The 22387-nt window shown below is 36.1% G+C and overlaps 4 protein-coding genes across 4 annotated transcripts; all 4 read left to right on the plus strand.

Annotated features, from left to right (window-relative positions):
* Positions 1–3721: 3721 nt before the first annotated feature.
* Positions 3722–5258, plus strand: LOC114526529. Its single transcript, XM_028548140.1, has 2 exons — positions 3722–3763; positions 4152–5258. Exons 1-2 carry the CDS (start codon positions 3722–3724, stop codon positions 5256–5258), a joined length of 1149 nt encoding a protein of 382 aa, XP_028403941.1.
* Positions 5259–7607: 2349 nt separating this feature from the next.
* Positions 7608–9884, plus strand: LOC114526530. Its single transcript, XM_028548141.1, has one exon. It carries the CDS (start codon positions 7608–7610, stop codon positions 9882–9884), a length of 2277 nt encoding a protein of 758 aa, XP_028403942.1.
* Positions 9885–13325: 3441 nt separating this feature from the next.
* On the plus strand, positions 13326–13877 carry LOC114526531. Its single transcript, XM_028548142.1, has one exon. The coding sequence runs from the start codon at positions 13326–13328 to the stop codon at positions 13875–13877; it is 552 nt and encodes a 183-aa protein (XP_028403943.1).
* Positions 13878–13972: 95 nt separating this feature from the next.
* LOC114526533 lies at positions 13973–16665 on the plus strand. The gene is made up of 2 exons (XM_028548143.1): positions 13973–14618; positions 14786–16665. Exons 1-2 carry the CDS (start codon positions 13973–13975, stop codon positions 16663–16665), a joined length of 2526 nt encoding a protein of 841 aa, XP_028403944.1.
* Positions 16666–22387: the final 5722 nt, after the last annotated feature.

Consider the following 22387-nt stretch of genomic DNA (forward strand, 5'->3'; position numbering starts at 1 on the left):
GCCAAACCTAGAAAAGTATGAATTAATCTGTTCGACTTCTTCTCATGTAGCACATGCCGCTTCCTCTTGCTAGCGACCTCCCCAAAGTACCTTTAATAACGTAAAGATAAAACGAATGTTGAATTTCAAAATAATATACCCTTTATATGAGATAAAGCATCAAGAAACGTGGTATAAATGTTTAAGATAAACACCAAAATGTTTTAAATCACGAGCTCTATCAAACTAGCCTACTTGTGGAGCCCTATTGCAAATTTGAGTTTTCCGCTGTTATCCCTACTATCATACCGGATTTAACAAATATCTTATTTCAAAATCACTTCAAATGTTTGAAAATTCACTCTTTGAAATAGCAGTAATGTATATATCATGGTTACAATAATATTACCTGACATGCCCAGCTATGTGCTTTGGCATGCATTACCGAAAGTGCTGGTTTGATGTTGTAGCTACTAAAGTCAATGTCCGATTTCGCTGCCCATTTCCAAAATTTGCACATGATATCCTGCCAAAAAAAGGTCAATGGTTTTTCCAGAAACTTCTTCAATAGAATGTAATGTGCATAGCCATATAATTCTCCTTGGGTCATGTTGACAGCAAACTGAGCAATGGAATGCCTGCAGCCAGCGATGTCCAACCCAGTTTCGTCAAGTTTAGCATTTTAGTGGTGTTTGTTTCAGGCAGCCTTCCATGCTGTGTGTCCGCATTTGTTGCCTTTCATGTCCTGATGTATAAAAAAGGAAATATACTTCAAAAACCCTATATAATAAACTCTAGCTAGTACATTAACAATCATGGCAAAAAAAAGAAATTAATGACTCCAGTTTTAGCTTACATGCTGCAGCAACAAGCCAGCCTGAGGATTTTTTTCCGCTATGTAAATTTTGAGTTATTATATAATTATTTATGTCTTTAGAAATTCATTGTTTTCACAGTCAATGAACACCAAAATATTAGCATAGCGGGACAAATCGTCAGACTCAGGCTGGCTACGTTACTGTTACCTGCACATACAGGTACCAACTGCATTTTGTATCCTACTTATTATAGCTATCAAACTCTACAATTACTGTATGGTATTACCGCACCTGATCTCCCTGATGCTTATACAATGCATTTAAGTGAGACTGAACGCTTTCTTTTTCAGCAATGAATATATCGCCGTAATAGCACTTGGCCCGTGACCTTAATGAATAATGAGAATAAAATCGTAACAGTATTCCACAAAAAGAATATAACGAGAACCTCAGCATTTTGAGTGAAGGCCATAACAAGTTATTTATTTGTCTTGGCTCTAATGGCACAATTACTGGTTTTACTTTATATAGCATTGTCAAAAATCGTCATTCTTAAAAGTTAGAGCCCCAATTATGTAGATATGGCATCAAAAACTGCACTTACTTGCCAGAACTTTTGTACCGGTAGAGCTTCATATTCCCATCTACATGGCAGGAATGTTGTTCTTTCTCACAACATGGACACTGCAACTAATTAAACCCAGCTAATGTTTCTAGTTCATACTGACAATACTTCCATTCTTTAAAGGCAGCTGAAAATCATCATCCTAATAATGAAAATTGAATATGTATCAAAAAATAAATATATGATAACAGTTACATAGCAAAAAGAACTCAAACATTCAGAGCAAATGCCCCAACATTTTAAGCAATTATGCTACAGTGAACAGGGATGCATTTAATTACATATTAGTGTTAACTGTCAATAGGTAATACAGTATTCTTACTTGGAAGAATCAGTAGGAGATATGGCCTAACTTTAATACTGAGACAACAATAATTCAAACCCTCTATTTGCCACTGTGATACTTTAGCATTTTGCTCTGCCTAATATCAAATTATTGTACTGTAAATATAGCTCACTGCAATTAATTAGTTTATACATGTCTGAATGATCATACAGTACAATATGGGAATTAAAAACTACAAATAACATAATTTACCCTTCCTTTCTGTGTTGAAAACTCTCCCAGTCCTTCCAAAAAGCTCTTTTGTGAAGTTCCTTGCATCTGTTTCTGGAATATGTCCCAAATACGGAGCACATCTTGATGAAATATGTAAGAACCTGATTTCAAACTTCCTGGCCAATATCCATTTTTTATCATACAACAGTAATCATTCCATGGTTCATAAACAACATCACAATTGGTGCATTGGACAACACACTTATTAAAGTCAAATCGCCCTATTTGAACAAACAAAATGTTACAAGTTGATACAGTCACCAACAGCACTTAACACAGATTCTCAATCAGCAATGTTCTGACAACACATAATTCTTAACCCATGGAGTTATAAAAAATCTTCAAGAGGACCATTAATTTGAACCCCACCCTGATGCGCACTATTAATCGAATCTAGCAATCGAATCTGTTTAATGATTCTTTAATGGGAAAAATATAATGCTGTACCCAAAGTTAAAAACCTCATGTAGCATGGCAGGATCATATAAAAATATTCAGACTAATGACTAATCATTTGGATGAAAACCCCACAATAATCAAAGTAATCATAATTTGTTAAGTAATTAATGATTGTAAAAGACAGTTTTTTAAATAAATTCAGATATGTAATTTAAGATATATACTAACCATTAGTGGTTATGACAGCTACAGTTTCCTTTTTGGAAGTAAATATCAAAGATTCTGGTGTCTTGCATGAAGGGCAGTTTTCATTTCCAAAAGGCAATATTCTCTCTAAACAAACAAACATAATAAAACTACAATATAAAAGCAATTCATGTTATACAGTACTATTAGTGCCTGCTTCGTAACTCATTACTAAAATTGTCTGGTGTTAGCCTGAACTGAATTTTGAAGGGTGTTTATCATGGATGAGTTAAGGTTGCACATAAAGTAAAAGAATGTATACATAAACCTGATTCAATCTTTGAACAATTATCCCATTTTTCCATTGGTGAAGCAGAGTCAAAAAATTTCCCATTCCAAATTTCTCGGTCATGAAAAGCTATTTTCTCATCACAAACGTCACAAAGAATAAATGATAGACCACACTGGTGACAATGAATTTGTGCATCCTTCACAAGGCAAGAGTCCTGAACATTTCTCTGGTTGTAAATGTTCACCAGAAATAACACAATTAAATATTATGTTTCTTGCTTTGGCCCAGTTTTCATGAAAAGCTGTCATTCGTTCTTCCCAGGTAGATACTTTCTTGGTAATAACAAGAGAATCCAATAATGTCTTGCATCTATTAGCTGCGGTAAGCAGAGTTTCTTCATCTAAATCATAAAATTTTATTTAACTGTTTAATAAATATCAGATTATCCAGTAAGAACATGAATGCAGAAAATTATGCTGAAAACAATAAAAATGATGTTAATTGGGGTATATTCCATTAAATTAAATATTAAATTCCTGTATTGCTTGTTTGATTCATTTTCTTTATCCCTCATTAGAATGTTAATTACTGTATTCATAAATACAGTGTGGTTAGTGGCGTAAGGGGGGGGTGTCAGGGTGTCAAGTGACGGGGGGGCCCTAAGCTTTAGGGGCCCCCGGCAAAAATGAGCATAAAAAATTAATAGTACATTTCTGTGGAATTAAAGTAAGAAAATTAGATACGGTGCTGCTACCTCTATCTGAGTTTCTCATAAATGATATGTCATCATTTGACGAAAAACAATGCTGCGTAGGCAGCGCAGCATGTCAATTAGAAACATTCAAATCTATATAACCGATAAAATGAAGTATTTGATATTTTTGGTTAATACAGCTGAATTGAAGGTTTGTAGTCTCTTGAACTCTCTTCAGCGATGGCGTTAACGACAAAACATCAAAAAAGGTAAATTATTTATGATCTAATCCTTTGTAATCTGTCATGCATATCATTTTTGCATAAGTCAAAATTAGCAATAATTCCTTGTCTGGCATGACTCTTATAGATCTTGTGAATGACTGAATCTTCAAACAACTGTACGAACAACTGGCCTGTAACAATTACATTAGAAAAAAGACAAAGAATCGACTGCTTTTCAATATTTTTTATTTATATATACAAAAGTCAAAGGATGCAGAAACTAGGTTTGATACTTCGCTTGCATTTTCTTCAAACTTTATATTAAATACTACATTGTTTTATCGAAAGCAAACATGAAACGAAAGTATAAATCAGGATCTGCAAAAAGAGCGGAAAAGAAATATTGAAATAGCTAAAAAAAATACAGCCCCAATAACCTCATACTTTGAAAAAGCTGAAAATGTTGAGAGTGATGTCTGTGGTGCTGAAGATAATCCATCGACGACTACGATTTCCGTGGCTGAAGAAGAATCTCAATTAAGTACGTCAAATCAAGATGTAGACAGTGGGAGCATCGACAAAAACGCGGAAACTTCTAATGATCAATTAGGACTTTTTAATCTGGCCAATAAATTCCCTACAGACAGAGGGCACTTCCCATCTTTAATTGAAGATGGGAATTCAAAGAGATGTATTCTAAATCATGGCCCATGCAGACCTGATGGCCCATTTACTGTGGAAGATGAACAAGGTAACATAACCACAACCTTCAGTTCGTCATATTATCAACTTCACACCAAGAACAAAACTTGTCCGAGATCATGGCTTTGTTATTCACCAATATTAGGAAAACCATACTGTGAAAATTGCTGGCTTTTTGCTGATCAAAATCATGAACGTTTTACATTCCAAAGTGCATGGGTAGATGGAGTTCAGAGCTCAAAAAAACGATTACCAGCTAAAATTAGTAAACATGAAAACTCAAAGCTTCATATTGAAGCATCTGCTGTGTATCTTAGATGGAAAGAAGGAAAGACAATAGATGATGAAGCAGAAAAGCAGAATCGACGTGAAACTAATTTATGGGTGAACATTTTGAGAAGGGTTTTGGGTGTAATTCTTTGTCTGGCTTTGTTAAATATTGCTATGCGAGGACATGATGAAAAAGTAGGAGGAAATTTTCTGGGTGTAGTGACAATGTTAAGTGAATTTGACACTATTACAAATGATGCTATGTCCTTACCAAAGTATACGACTCGATACATGAGCCCCAAAATCCAGAATGAACTGATCCTAACAACATCCCAGCTATTGCAAAAGTCTTTGGTCACTCAGATAAATGAATATCCATTTTGGTCAATTGTGCTGGATACCACAAGCGACATAAACAGAGTAGATCAGCTCAGTGTCACTATCCGATGGGTCCAAATATTGAGCGAGAGTGTTTCAATTAAAGAAACTTTCCTTGGTTTTTATCGGTAATTGACGGAACGGCAGCCGGCCTCGTAAAAACAACATGCAAATATGTCAAAGATATTGGAATTGAAATGGAAAAGCTCCGTGGTCAAGCTTATGAAGGGGGGAGTGTCATGAGTGGTGTTCACAATGGTGTACAAAAGCTGATAAAAGATCGTTCATCAAAGCCTGTGCCATTCATTCATTGTGCAGCACACAATCTCAACCTTGTAATAAATGATGCCGTAAATTCCGTAGTTGATAACGATAAATTTTTTGAAGTTATTCAATCCATTTATATATTTTTCTCATCGTCCATCAATCGGTCAAGAGATTTACAGTTGCTTGCTGTTAATTTGTCATTGTCTTTAAAAAAGCTCTGCGTTACTAGGTGGTCGACATTTTGAAGCGACTGACAGTCATTTCGTTGACCAGCAAGGAAAAAAAAGAATGTGATGAAGCAGTTGGCATCAAAAAGAATATTGAAAAAATTTATTTTATCATAAATCTAGTTTTCTGGGAGAGAATTTTGACGTGTACCAACTCCGCATCAAAAGAATTGCAATTGAAAAGTGTCGACCTCAGTGCTGCTTCGAGACTTTCATCCATTAGTTTGTCAGAACTAAAGTATTTACGAGATTCGTGGGAGTCCATTCGAATGACCGCAAATGCCCTTGCTGCGTCATGGGGCATACCCATTGAATTTGAGAAACGACGTAAGCGTGGGGTAAAACGATTCTTCGACGAATTAGCCTCTGATTCTAGGATCGAGGATTCAGAAAGAGCTTTTAAAGTAAACATTTTTTACAGAACAATTGATGTTGCAGTGACACAGATAAAAGTGGGTTTTAAAGGAATGCAAATGGTCGCAGAAAAATTTGATTTTCTATTCCCAAGAAAGTTCGTCAAACTAGAAGCTTCCGAAATTAAAGAAGCCACCTTGAATATACTACGTACGTATGGCGAAAACTTTGATGGTGATGACCTGGAAAGGAGGTCCGTTCATCTCAAGTTGAATTTCTTAACGAACTAAATGGGGAAGACGTTACCTCGGTGTCAAGCATTCTTGAAATAATTTACAAAGCCATAATTGCTTTTTCCTTTCCCCAGTTGTGCAAATTGTTATTGCTATTCCTAACAATTCCCGTGACAGTAGAAAGGTCCTTTTCAAAGCAGAAGATCATTAAATCCTACTTAAGAAGTTCTATGGCTCAAGAGCGCTTAGATGGTCTAACTTTGATTTCTATAGAGAACGAAGAAATAACTCAAACATTAAAATATGAAGTTATCAATCATTTCGGTGGCTCCCTACAGTTATATTCTTGTAAAGACTGGGAACTAATTTTGACATATGTCGACGTCAGCGCGCGTTACTCATCCACGCAAATTACGCGCGTCTCGCGGACCGCGCGGGAAATTTAAAGTACAAGTGTGTCCGGAAAATTTTCAAAACAAGATGTCTTTTAGATTTAAAAATCGTGTGTCTTCAGGAAAGTTTGGGACAATTTCGGCAAGAAACATCTGCAATACAGCTAGGCTTCGCGAGGGCTATTATCGTTGGCGTCAAAAGCGTCCTTTGGAAGTAAGCGAAGAGAAAAGCGACCTATCCGTGAAACGGGTTTATACGAGATCGGCGGCGGTACGTATTTCTCGGACAAACATTAAAAGCTATTGAATTTTTATCAATTAACTCAATTCCACACTGTGAAAATTCTTTCCTAAAATCAGGACCATGAAGAACTCCAAGAAAATAGGCCACACGGCTCACGCATTTTTGACCTTGATATGTTATATGAAGAGTTAAAGACATGTAAATTTTGCATGAAAGGTAAACAACAATTTATAAGAGCATTATTTGTGAAAGTTTTTATAACATGCATTGCTCATATCTTATTTCTATACGGGTAATACAAATACACTTTAAAAATATACAAATATACTTTATTATAACATATATCTGCATGGTATACACAATATCACAAGTAAAGAAAGTGGCACAAATTACAGGTTATTACAAGTATTTATTACATTACATGTAATTTATTACCTGTAATATACCAAAAATTAATTCCCTAAATATAGAATATACTATACACAAACTATTTAAAATTATATAGAATTTTATTTATTTTTTTAGGTCCAATGTCAATTGCAAACGCAGTGTCTGAAAAGTGTTTTGCTTTGGCAACTCAGTTGATCATTAAATGTGAGTTCTGTGGAGGAAAGAATACAATAGAAACCAGTGGTAAACACAAATCTGGCAAGTGTGGTCCTAGTGCATATGACATCAATTCTAGAGCAGCATTGGCAAGCTTGCACACAGGCATAGGCAAAACACATCTAAATAGCATTCTGTCAACAATGAACATCCCTACAATGAGCCGAGCAAGTTTTAAGAATCGAGAGAGAGAAGTTGGTTCTATTATTGAAGGTGTTGCTAAAAAATCATGTGAAGATGTTGCCATTAAAGAAAAAAATAGTGCCATCTTGATGGGGGCTGAACCAGATGAAAATGATCTTATTCCAATCAGCGTCTCTTATGACATGGGATGGCAGAAGCGGGGTAAAGGCTTTAACTCAAATACTGGTCAAGGTGCTGTTATGGGGTTGGATACAGGCAAGATAATTGATTACACTACCAAAACTAAGACCTGCAGAATATGTGAACATGCTGCAAAAAGTCATGAACAGCCTAGACATCATGATTGCTGTAAAAACCATACAGGCTCGTCTAAATCGATGGAACCATTGTCGGCTGTTGACCTGTTCCAGAATGCCACAAACTATAACATTAAATATTCTAAGTACACTGGCGATGATGATTCAACAACAGAATGTTATGTTCATGAAAAGGTCCCATATGGCATTGAAAAATACAGTGATATAATACATATCAAACGCTCTCTAACAACCAGGCTATACAACCTGAGTAAAAGCAACAAATTTATCAATAGCTCACCATTATCTCAAAAAGTCATCAACTACCTGGTAAAATGTTTCTCAATTTGTGTCAATCAAGGAAAAGGAGATCCTAAATCCATCCAAACCTCCCTGAAGTCCATTGTTCCTCATGCATTTGGCAACCATGATGAATGCAATGATGAGTGGTGTGGATATAAACAGGATCCAGTTGAATACAGACACACCCATCTACCACATGGTAAAGATCTGTATGGAGATTGTCTATACAATGCTTTAGTGGAGTTGTTCAGCGAGTATTACAGTGATAAAGTCGTTGAAAAGCTTGCTCCTGTGGCAAACTCCCAGCGCAATGAGTCATTCAACAGTGTTGTTGGTTCAAAAGCCCCAAAGATTCGCTTCTACGGTGGAAGCAAAAGCAACGATTATAGAGTAGCCTGTGCGGTGGGCCAAACCAACATCGGCCACACTTATATCAATCGAACTCTGGAGGCAATGGGTGTTGAGCCAGGAAGTATTTGCACTGACCACAACCTAAAATTGGATAAAAAGAAAAGTAATGATAATGTTAGAAAGAAAACAATCGAATTCAAAAAGCAGAGAAATCAGCTGCATTCAAGGAGGCTATCTCATAACAGTAGAAAAGAGCAACAAGAGGGAAAAACATATGAAAGTAATGTGGGCCTCACATTGGACAAAATGTCAACAATAACATCAACAAGAGAAGCACCTGAAGTATTCAACATTTCTTGTGTATCAGACAAACCTTTCAAAACATATGAGAATACAGTCTCTGAGTTTACACCCAGACCAACATGTTCCGATATTGTTTACCATGATAACCTATTCTACAACATAATCATGTTTGATACAGAAACAAACGCGACCGGAAGAGCAGCCGAACTATGTCAATTGTCAGCAGTTGATAAGTATGATCATTGCACATTTTCAGAATATATTTTGCCAAATACTGCGATAGACAAATACTCTTCAAGAGTCAACAAGCTGACGATTAGAACTGTCAATGGTCAACGTACGCTTTTCAAAGAAGCAGAACAGCTAACAACACTCACCTCATCAGAAGCTATCTCCCGTTTTAGTTTATTCCTGGAATCATCAGTTGAATATTGTAAAACTTTAACGGATAAAGATGTTTGTACCATTCTTCTCGGCCATAACGCGAAACGATTTGATATACCGGTCATACTTCGCAACAGTACGAGTTCATTCCATGACAAATTACAGTCATCGGGAGTTTTATTTGGTGAAAGTCTTTCCATCTTTGAGCAATTAGCACGAAACAAACATCCTTCCCTGCAGCAAGCCAATGGTCAACCCTGCGCACTAAACCAGACTGCACTGTACAGATGCTTGTTTCAAGAATCCTTCGAAGCACACGATGCCCTTAAAGATGTCAAGGCCCTTCGAAAAATGCTATTTCACTCCAAATTGCAGCTCTCGGAACAGTTTATTGTCGACCATTGTAAGCCGATTTCTTGTGATTTTGCTCTAGAAGATTTACATTACTTAGACCGACGACACAAGATCTTGAAGTCCATGGAAAACAAGCTTTATAATCCATCAGGCAGTGGCGTAATAACAAAGAGCATGGCGGAGAAGATCGCTGGCAGTGGTTTAAGCTACGAGGATCTTTTACAGCTATTCAAAAACTTTGGTAAACCAGGACTGATTTCCATCCTTTCGAAACCTCCAACGGAAAACGACCCAGAATGACAAAAACTGCTCGAGTTCTCACGGCAATACAACGGCATTTCGAATCTAAATTTTCACATGAGCAATGACACGTTCGTCCCGCGTGGAAATTTAACGCATGCGTAAATAGCGATCATGTCGAATCGATATTTTGCAAGTCATCGCTTGGCCGCGCGAGTACAAAAGATGGAAAATACAGGGTTTCCTTCGGTGAATTTTTTTTTTAATTTCATATAATGAAAGAACATAACGTTCACTGCAACATATCAAATTTTGGAAAAATTTTATAAGACAGAACAATTTTAAACCAAGAAATTCTGTAGCCGAAAACCTACCTTGGAAACTCCATTTCATATTTTCACATATTTAAGAATATATAAAAAAAAGATTGTATGCACATTTTGGCGAAAATTGACTGAAGGAAATTCAAGATAATCCACATTAACTGCGATATATTAGGAAAAAAGCTTTTAGTTAAAATGTCATTGTTGCCATGGCAACGCTATATTTGTGAATTTTTTTGGATATTCTCATTGTTTAACACAATAGTTGTTGTTATACATGCTTCATAATTTCTTTCCAACATTTTATTAGTCGCATTAACTTGATAAATCGCAACGCATAAAAATCCCGATGAAATTCCGTAACTGTAGGGAGCCACCTTAATGCCAGAAGGAAGAGCGAATTTTCGTGTTCATAAAGTGTATAGGGTTTTTCGGACGGGAAATTGCCAGTTAATTTTTTATTTAGACGTTGTGTTTACACGTAGGACGCATAGCGGCATAATCTTAACAATGTAAATAGCTTTTCTGTAGCCAAAACATGCAAGTGAAGATTGCCATTATAATATATGTTGACAAAAATTTAGCCTATTGACCTATGTGGCCTATTGACGGGGGGCCTCAAGGGGTTGCGTTACGCCACTGAGTGTGGTATACCAAAACTGTTTACAGCCATCTTTACACTGACACACATTCATATTTTGATATTTTGCAGAGAAATGTAGAGTCTTATACACAATCCTGAGTTATTATAGTCATTATGAAGCAAAGATCAGATCAAATGGAAAAACCATTTGTAAGGCTACAGTGTGAATCATTATAATAAAAAAATCAAACACTGTATCAACAAGGATATCAGCACTCTTTTAAAGTTCTTCAAGCATCCATGGTATCACTGTATACAAATGCATACCTGATACAAGACCTTCATTTGGAAGATTATCAGGCTCAAACATGATATCTCTTGCTTCGTTAGAAACTAAATGAAAAATATTAGTCAGAAGAGTCGGACAGTCAGTGCAGACATAAAAAAATAAGATACAGAATAATAGTTGCATTGCTATTGGACGAACAACTGAAGGACTGACTCCATGCTTACTTGGCTACCCTGTATTGCCGTAAACACTTTTCTACAACTAAAAGAACTAACCTTGGCTTCTGGTTCTTCTAGACGGGTCATACATTCCTTCAAAATTACGAAGGCCTGTTTGAGGGTGAGTTGTTATCTCAAACCGAACAGGATTTTGTCTTTTCCTTCTTTTTGATGTTGATGAAGTATGGTCCGTTAAAAGATCACTCACTCGCTTTAGTGCGTCTTCCGTTGTCAGGTTTTTCTTCTTCTTTAAACGCACAGGCAACACCATTTCGACGACGGTCAATCAAAACTACTCACAACTCGTCGTCGGCCATGTTGATAACAAACATTAGCATGTGCTGCGCATACGTTTTGGAATTACTGTATGTTTTGCGCATGACTTGAATTTATGATTATCATGAATATAAATGAGAGTTAACAAATTCTAATATGCCCAGAAGCTCATTATTCCAGCCACAACATTACAAACAGGGACAAGCTGTAAAAACAATGTTAAGTTTTGTGATGTTGCCATCTCTCTATCTTGAGTCAGAAGCACAACATATACAACCTTTACATATACAGCTTTTTCATCTAATGTATTTGTTACAGAGTCACTTGTATTTATATGATTACAGCAATTTGGATTAATCTATCTTTACACAGTTGTTTTACTATAAATATAATACAGTTTTCATAAGAGATTGAATATACACTTTATGGTATGGTATGCGACTGTTCAGTCCGAATATCCCTTTTTGGTTACATAGTTTTCTCTACACTTATTTATATGTATGTATTTATATCTGAATCTATTTTCGATTACTGGGGTCTTATTTTGGTTAGTCTATATGGCTACTCTTTATTACGTTAATAATTTCTAGTCTATTTTTGTTTAATTGGATATATGAGCACATACTTTAACACTCCCACTTGCTCTTATGTTCTCTTAAACTCAAATCAATTTTATTTTTCTAACATGACAGTCTTAAACCTATTTAATTAACTTACCTTTACTTGTTGGTTTGGTAAACACATCAGCTACGTTGTCTTCTGTTGGACGTACACCAGACTTATAATTGCGTTCGACGAAGGAGAACGCTTCCTAATCGTGACGTCACGGCTGGATGGTGTGTCCTTTTGAGATTTTTGGATGTAACATTTGCCTCGCTTTCGTGTATATGGCGGATTTGCCTCGGTTTCGTGCTGCGTCTTAATTCCCATGTGCTCATCTTGAGTTGATTTACATATATCGAAGACAAATTTCAGGATTGCTGTTTTCGGCTTTTATTGTGAAGGTAAGTGGAGTTTTGTTATTTTCTTTACATATGTCAGTGTTAAGTATGATTAAAGATACTTATCAAAGCATCAAGAATTTGTCTTGCGGTGTTTTATCGACTTGAAATCCAACATTTCAATTCGCTATCAAACCACATGCGTTTTGTCCGCTAGAATTCGCAGATTTAACTTCGCTCTGCTTAACAAAGGGTTTGGATGCAAGTCCATTAATTTCGTCATTGAATGCTGAAGAAGTAAATGTTGTCAAGCATTTGAATATGCAGAGTTGTGTTGAAAAATGTGAGTTTCAAAGCATGAAAAATAAATACACAAATCCCAGTTATTTGGCTGGGTTGCCTTTGGGCAAAAAGACCATGTCTATAGTAGGTGGTCACACAAATAAATACACAAATCCCAGTTATTTGGCTGGGTTGCTTTTGGGCAAAAAGACCATGTCTATAGTAGGTGGTCACACAAATAAATACACAAATCCCAGTTATTTGGCTGGGTTGCCTTTGGGCAAAAAGACCATGTCTATAGTAGGTGGTCACACAAATAAATATACAAATCCCAGTTATTTGGTTGGGTTGCCTTTGGGCAAAAAGACCATGTCTATAGTAGGTGGTCACACAGATAGATACACAAATCTCAGTTATTTTGTTGAAACAATGAATTTATTTAGTAATCATACACAAGCAGAGCGAAGTTATCTTTTGCCATGTTTTATTACCAAAAATTACATGTGTTACCAATGAAATTTCTGATGCTTTGATAAATTGTGTTGGAACCTTTGTGAGAGAAATATATTATAATAAATTATGTGGTGGTATGTATTCAGGTGACAGCAATTTTCCCTGGAATAAGTTAGCTTTAATAGGTCGAGTGCCATATGATTGTGGAAGTTCACCTGGTGATTGCTTTTTTGCATCCTTAGCACATGGTCTTTATAAAAATCCTGATTGCCATCTTGATATTCGTAGTGCAGGCATTACACATTTGGTGCATAATCCTGAGTTATATATTGAAAGTCTTGCAAATATTTCATGGGAGAATTATATTGAAGACATGTCACAACCTGGAACATGGTGTGATAATATCATTATTCAAGCAGTAGCAAATGCTTTAAGCTGCACTATTCATATTACTGATTCCAGTCCAAATGCTAATGGAACCATTGTAAACCCAATTAGTGTACACCAGAGGCAAAAAATTGTATTCCTAGGTTATATAACTGGTGTACGTTATGTTTCCACTTTACCAAATGAAAGTGTGGGTAATCAGACAGATAGTAAAGGAAAGGAAATGCTAGAGAAAAGGAGAGTTTATGCCAAAAAAAGGCAATCTGATGAAACTGCGAATGCAAAAAAAGATTCGGCTTGACAAAGTGGCAGAGCAAAAAAAATCAAAAAAGGCTAGTGAAACTGCACAGAGTGTCACACAGTCTAAATATCTAAATGAATTTGATGCTGTGAAAAATGGACCACTGCATGATCAATGTTGGGCAAAATTTTATATTCCAATACACAGTTTGCAAAGAGGCATGGCCAATTACCACTAAACCAAAATCCCCTGGTAGCTATTTGTGCTCTCGCTGTTCTAGGGATAAAAACACACCAAAAAAATTTTCTGATGCTAACAGCATGATTCCAGGACCAGTACCAGTTGAGTTGCAAGGCCTAACTCAAACTGAAGAAATGCTCATTGCTCGAGCTCTGCCTATAATGAGGGTTTATATCAAACCAGGTGGGCAAATGGGGTATTCAGGGCATTGCATTAATTTGCCTCAACATATCGAAGAGATTGCATCATTTCTGCCAAGATATCCCAGGGACTTGTCTATTATTGTAGTTAAGATGAAGGGTAAAGATAACACATTCAAAGATGTTAAGGTCAGAAGAGAGAAAGTGCATCATGCATTGCTATGGCTTTTGAGAAATAATCCGCATTATACTAATGTGACTATCAATCAACATGCTTTGGAATCACTCCCTATTGATGGTGTTCCATCTGATATAATGACAGTTGCGTCTGATATTTTATCAGATGAAAATATTTTGCCTGACTTAGGCCCTTGCAGTGATAACAATGAAGACAAAGTCTACAATGAGACAACAGAAACGAGTAGCTTTATGCCAGCCTGTGAAAAACAGAAAACAGAAGTAGATGCAATAAAAAATCAATTATTTCCAAATGAGCCAATGAACTGGCCCACTATTGATAACTTGCCTATAAATGAATATCAGACATCATTTCTGGCTACATGGCATTTCCTACATTATTTCCCACAGGTAAAGGGGATCCAACAAATCCATCACTTTTAAAGGACATTCCCTTAGGTGAGAAAGTAAAGCATCTTGTTAAATTTGCTGAGCAGATTAATGGCAAATGGATTTTCCGATTTGCCAGTCATCCTAGGTTTTGTTATTGGGCATTTAATATGATACAGAGAAAACGAACCTTGCAACAAAGTGGAATGTTTCTTAAGCAAAATCCAGGTGAAGCTCACTTGACAATAGATGAACTGCGTGAAATGGCAGCAGGTGATAACAGTAATGCATTTATTTCTAAGATATCTCGATATGTAGCAAATATTGCTGGCTCTAATGCTTACTGGTATAAGGTGAGAGAAGATCTCAAAGCCATTGTCACAACTGTTGGGACTCCTACTTTTTTCTTTACATTTTCTTCGGCTGATATGCATTGGCCAGAGTTGCATAGGCTATTAGGAAATAGAAATGGCACTAGTGAAGAAAGGCTACAAGCTGTGATAAAAAATCCACATTTAGTAGATTGGTTTTTTACACAAAGAGTAGAAAGCTTTATCAAACACTGGTTGTACAAAACACTTGATGCAAAGTGGCACTGGTATAGATTTGAATACCAGGCAAGAGGAAGCATACATTGCCATGGCATTGCTAAACTAAACAACGACCCTGGTTTGTGTGATCTCACCAAAACTGCCCTTAAAGGATTCCTAGCTCAAAAATACAAAGATGAGAACAAAGATAAAAATACATCTGAACTTGACAATGATATTATTGGTAACAAAGCTGCTGAGACAGCTTGTAAGTATGTTGACTGGTTGCTTTCCACAGTTAATCCAAATCCACCAGACAATGCTTTATGGGTAAGACCAAGAATTCATCTATGTCAAAAGGATTATCAGGATGTTGCAGATTGTGATATGCATGATGATTTTTGTGATCTGTTAAATATGGTTCAGCGCCATACACGTTGTAGTACTAGCTATTGTCTAAGAAAAAAGACAACAGATTCTGAACCAAAATGTAGGTTCAATTTTCGAATGGATACATGCTCTAAAACAAGGTTAGACTTTGAAGAAGTTCATACTAAAGGTAATGAGCCACAATATAAGGCAAGAATTATTACCAGAAGAAATGATTCTCGGCTAAATAACAGCCAGCAGCTTCAACTACAAGGTTGGAGAGCCAATTGTGACATACAAGTAGTCATCGACCATTATGCTTGTGTTGAGTACCTCACTAAGTATGCTGCTAAGGGTGAACGCAGAACACCTATGCTTAAAGCAGCATTCAACAAAATCATGAATAATGCTCCAAGCAATGATAATCCTCACAAAGCTATTAGAAAAGTTGTTATGAAAACTATTGGTGAAAGAGATTATGCTACACAAGAAACAATGCACCATTTGCTCTCACTAAAGCTTCACAGCTCTAGCTTTAGAGTAATAACAGTTAGTTTAAATGGCTCTTGTAGGATTAACACATCAACACAAGAAGCAGACGTTTGCTCAAGCAATTCTCTTCTTGATGTCTATGCTAATCATGCACAATACAATAATGCAACTGTTACAACCAAATTAAATTTTGTTCAGTTTGCAACACAGTTTAGGGTTGTGAATAACAAGCTAACCAGACTTCCAGATGATGTTATTCCTAGAATTTTTCCAAACTATTCATGTAATCCAAGAGGGTCAAATTTTCCTCAGTATTGCAAATATCAGTTGTTAAGATACAAGCCTTGGAAAATAACACAAGAAAATGCTTGGGATGATGAAGAACCATCAGATGAAAACATGATAAATAAATGGCAAGAATTTCTTCAGACAGCATATGCAAAGGAAAATGTCCCTGACTGGTTTGACAAACTGATGAACAACCTGAAAATATTAGTGAAGAGTGGATGATCATATCTGATTTACATATGCCTTTCTCTGATTCATGCCAAACAAATGTAGAAATTGCTTATGAATGGAACAGTGATAGGGCTAATTATTCTGAGCAACACATTGGTGAAATGCCAGTGTGGATAAAAAATATGAGGGAGGGTAGTGATCAAGTCACACATGAAAACAATGAAAACATAGATGTTGATACCTTCAGTGAAATGCAAGAACTTGCATACAACATTGTCAGGTCTCACTTTAATGACATATCTTTAAATAGAACCCCACTTGCACTCATTATTAATGGAGTAGCAGGTACTGGTAAGAGTTACCTTATAAATGCTATCCGTACACTGCTTGGTCCCAAATGTGCAGTCACAGCGACAACTGGTAAGGCTGCCTTCAATATAAATGGGGAACAGTGCACTCTCTTTTAAAGTTGCCAGTTGGCTCAAGGGGTAATAAGAATCTTACAGGCCAGAATTTGATTAGATTACAAGAGTCTTTACATAACATTGATTATATTGTAATTAAAAGGTGCAAAAGTAATGCTCACAATGAATTTATGGCCAGCAGTGGGTCTTTGCAATGGTGCAACAGGGACTGTCACACATTTTATATATCAGAATAACCATCAGCCACCGGACCTGCCAATAGCAGTCATTGTTAAATTTGATAATTACCGAGGCCCATCGATTAGTGAGACACTTCCATCTTGTGTGCCAATATGTCCAGTAACTGCTTCGGCACAGTTACCTGATGGTTTCCATGAGAGACAACAGCTTCCCCTTAGATTAGCGTGGGCAATAACAATTCACAAAAGTCAAGGACTTACTTTATCTAAAGCCTGGATAAATATTGACAAAACAGAAAGAACGCCAGGAACCACATATGTAGCTCTTAGCAGAGTGAAATCATTATCCTCATGTGTTATTGAACCAATAAGCTATCAACGATTAACAAGTTTAAAATCTTCTAAAACTTTGGAGCATCGACTAAATGAAGAAGTCAGACTTGATAAAATGGCTGAAGTAACTTTTAACCGATTTCAGTAGGTGAAATTGACCTATACGTCTATTTCATAAGGGCCTGTATATTACTATCTGAAAATTATGATCGCAACATACGCAATGTTTGTTGTCGCAATTATTTGTTCAATTTTAATTTGTCCAACAACTGTCTTCATTGCATGCCTTGTTTTCTGGCTTCTAGGTAAGGTTCTGTTACTGTTTATGATAATACTAAAATGTCCATTTTACTCACCACTGTTTTCTATTTTTTATTTAGATTGTTAAACCTATACTGCTATTTGTGTCGTTCTTCAATGGAAGATTCTAACAAGACTCCTCAAGGTATGCAAGTTACAAGTTCACTCAGTATTTATCACGTAGAATTGAAGTGCATGTTATAACATAAATAAACCCAAAACATAGAACTCGACACATCTTCAGACCAAGAGGTGGTTTACATAATCACGTTTAGCCGAGATTCAACGAAGCGGGAGATGACTTTGAGGTATTGAAATGAGCATATAACATGATCCTGGCAGTCGTGTAGTCATCCTAACAATAGCATGTTCTTGTTTGGTGTCATAAACACTTATTTCAATACCTCAAAGTCATCTCATTCTTCCTTGAATCTCGGTTGAATGTGTTTATGGCTGTAAATAGTAATATGTATTGTTTTTCTTAGCCCTCCCGGAAGATAAAACAATGAACTGCTACCTGCATAACGTATCAGAGGTGAAAAATGCTACCGGATCGCAGAAAAAGTTTTTTAACTCCATTGTTCAGGGTAGTGACAAAGCAGTCAGAGCAGTTTGTTTTTCACCCGAAAAAAGGCCCGAGCTTCAAGCAATTACAGCAACAAAAAGTCCCGTTAAACTTAGGAATTATAAGCGAGCTAATAGCGGCAATGATGACTTAACAATAACGAAGTTCAACAAAATCACCCCTCTGGATCAGAACAAAATCAGCTTTCCCCATTTGGAAGAGCTATCAGCAGCTACAGTTGGAAATCCTGTCAAAATATCATCAATTCCAAACCTTGCTTCTGAGCAACTCATCTTTGTCAAAGCGAAAGTTCTTAAAATTTCTGGTGTAAAATCTCTGTCAACATGATATGGGAAACTGAAAAAGCAAGATGTCATAGTTGGAGACACAACTGCTCACATCAAATTAGTTCTCTGGAATGACCACGTAAACTCTCTTCAACAAGACAAAACGTACAAACTAAAGAACGTGAGAATCAAATCTACAAAGTACGAGTGCTACATTAATACTCCAAAGAATGAAGATTTTAAAGTAGAAGAAGTCGAACCATTTGAATTACCTGTTGCCGTATATGAAGATGAAGTTGATACCTTGATGAAAGTAGACGCTGTAATTATTGGCGTTCAACAAGCCTCCAAATTGTTGTCTTGTAACGGCTGCCAGAAACGTACCGTTGAAATAATTAATCGTTTGATGCAATTACCATCAACCTGCGACGTTTCCTGGTCTTTGCGTCTTCTCCTAAAACCACAGAAATCCCAAAAAAACCTCCACCTGAGACTTGACAGTAATATGACTCAGACTCTTGTGCAACTACTCGATCTGACTTTCGTATTGCCATCGACGACAGAAGACGAGATTATTGTGCTAATCCTGCAATCCATAAAGTGTCTCAAGTTTACATATGATTCTCTAACCAACCAAGTGACTGAAATTGTCTTCTCGTAAAATTGACTTTATGGGACTCCAACTTGTTGAACTTTGTTATATACTGTTAGGGTTGCTGTTGGAAAACTTTTGGTCTTTGTATGAAGTTGAACACGATAAAGTATTGACATTCTTAAAACTTAACAACATTGATGTTAATGAAGCCAGGACGTTGTTGACTTTGTAATTCAACATTATTAAAGGTTTATTGTTGTGTTATAACCGGTTAAAATTCCCTTGGAAGTTGAATAGGCCTCTACAAATCCCATTTTGAAAACAAATCGCCAAGGGAGGGGGGAGGTCTGGACTACAAAACAACATTAAAGGTTAGCACTATTTTCCATCCAACAAACTGACTTGATGTCATTCTCGGAAGATGGAAGAGGTGTTCAATGGCTATGTAACTAAAACCCTACTGTTATTCTAACCGCAACCCTAACCAAGTTAATAAAAAATCCAATCGAGTTTTCTGGATTGAAAATAGTGCTAACCAATGTTGAACAGCTGAACAGTACGCTTATCTAATTCAACAAGTCAAAACAATTCTGTAAACAATTTAAAATTCACTTCGAACGCACTTCACTAATCTTTGATTAATTCTAGTACCTACTTATATCTCTGAGCGGATGAAGTGGTATTTGATGTCAATATGCTTTGACCTTTGATGGTGTATGGGGTTCTTAGCTGATGAGGTTGATAGCCCCCTGTCTGTGTCAAACCACATAGCCACCTGCAGAACTACACTATTCTCACTCATACTTACCTTCATGTCTATACATAATTGTCTGATAAATTTTGCTTCTTGGACGGCATTTGCTAAAGCAATGTATTCGGCTTCACATGTAGACAATGCAACCGTTGGTTGCTTACGAATCCTCCAATATATAAGGGGGGCGGTCTCACATAACTGGAAGTTGTAACCCATTCAACTTTAATGGTTTCTCTGACTTTCAAAACACTAAACCTTGTTCAGATGTTCCCTTTAAGTATCTTAAAACATGTTTAGCCATAACAAGGTCCTCCCTACTTGGCTTAGCCATTTTTTGTGATAATTTCGTCACAATGAAACATAAATGAGGTCTGGTTCCTGTCATTACATAGATCAAGCTGCCTGCGATTGCTCAATACTCATGTGGGTCGTCTAGCTTGGACGACTCTTCATTTGTTGACCACTTATCGATTCCTAAAATACATGGCGTCGGTTTGGGTTTGCACTCATCCATCCCAAATTTTACTAAAACTTTCTCAATATATTGAGTTTGATTCATTTCGATACATGCTTTGTGCGCTTCTTTGTCGCATTTAAACTGAGTCCCCAAGAACCATGCCAGCTTACCGAGGTCTTTCATCTTAAACCTGTTATTCAGTGATTCTTTTACACTTGTCAACAACTCTAGGTCAGTGGCTGCTATTATAATGTCATCAACCCAAACAATTATTATTATGCACCTTTTAGCATTGATTTCTCGCATATATAGACATGCATCAGCATGTTATTGAACGAATTTCTCATTTTCCAGGTATTCATGCAACATGTTGTTCCAATTCCTCCCACTTTGTTTTAGCCCATACAAAGACTTATTTAATTTGCACACTAAATTTTCTCCATTTTCGCCGCGCTTTTCAAAACCTTACTAGCCATTTACTAGCCTCGGGCGATTTTACCGCCTGCTGGTAATTCACTGGAATTTCAGGCACGTTTACTATCTTGTAGCAATAATCTACAGAGTAACTTACGTCATCTACAACATACTCGCTTAAACAACTTGGCTTATTCCTAGCTCGTGTCAGGTACCTAGCTTGGTTTTCATTGCTACTTTCTCCCACTGTTTCCTTAACTGTCATGCACTGTAGTCTCCTCTTTATCTATTTCAATTGGTTCCCTATGAAATACCTCCTGGTCAGTGGTAACTTGATCAAGCTTATCCATGAATTTTACACATCTGACCTTTTCTAATTTGTTTGTTTCCGGGTAAAACACTAAGTACCCAGGACTTCCTCTGTTGTATTCCAGGAATAATAATACGGCATATCTCCACAACATTTTGGGTAATTTTCCTACGATTAACAGGCATCTTGTCATGCTGAATAAACCTCTCCATGCACGCTCTACCGTGCCTATATATATATATATATATATATATTCATACATACATATACACATACATACATACATACATACATACATTCATACATACATACATGTATATATATATATATATATATATATATTGTTTATTGTATATTGTATATATTGTAAAATATTGTATATAGAACCCATGTTTTTATGTTAACGAATATATATATATATATATATATATATATATATATATATATATATATATATATATATATATATATATATTGTATAATATTGTATATAGAACCCATGTTTTTATGTTAACGAAAATATAATAGTTTTTTAGTACACTAGAATAATAATAATTGTATAATAATTACAATTAATAATTACTATAGTATTAGCAATATTAACTACATGTATTGATGAAAATAAAGTTGCCATTGGTTAATTAAAAAAACAATGCAATAGACACTGCAAAATTGGTTAACAATTTCATTCAATGTTTCAACTAGGTTTCAGTCATCATCAGGTGACTGTAAGTTAGTAAAAAAACCGAATAAAAATGTTAACCATCTTTGGAGAGTCTCTTGTTTTGTTCTTTTTAATGCATTGGTAAACTGTAAGTAGTTTAGTCAAGATGTTCCTTTCTTAATCAATATGTACATTATGTTTCACAGCACTACATATGGTTTTTATATTTGTTCTTAATTGGGAACTATGAAGTGCAACTAGCACAATCACAAACTTCACCACAAACACTACAACAAAGGTGTTTGGGAGAAAGTGGTTTAATGTACCTTTCATCTGTGTCCATTGATTTTAGGAACATATATCTGAGACATGTGCCTCTGTTTTGACAATAAACTCGAATATCTTCTTGCATCCCCGGTTTGTTTTTTGCAACATCCCGATTATTGTAATATAGGACTGCAGTTGCATGGTTTCCATCTCTCCCAGCTCT

Source organism: Dendronephthya gigantea, unplaced genomic scaffold (genome assembly GCF_004324835.1).
Source record: "Dendronephthya gigantea isolate DGI-Jeju-01 unplaced genomic scaffold, DenGig_1.0 000039F, whole genome shotgun sequence".
Taxonomy (NCBI): domain Eukaryota; kingdom Metazoa; phylum Cnidaria; class Anthozoa; order Malacalcyonacea; family Nephtheidae; genus Dendronephthya; species Dendronephthya gigantea.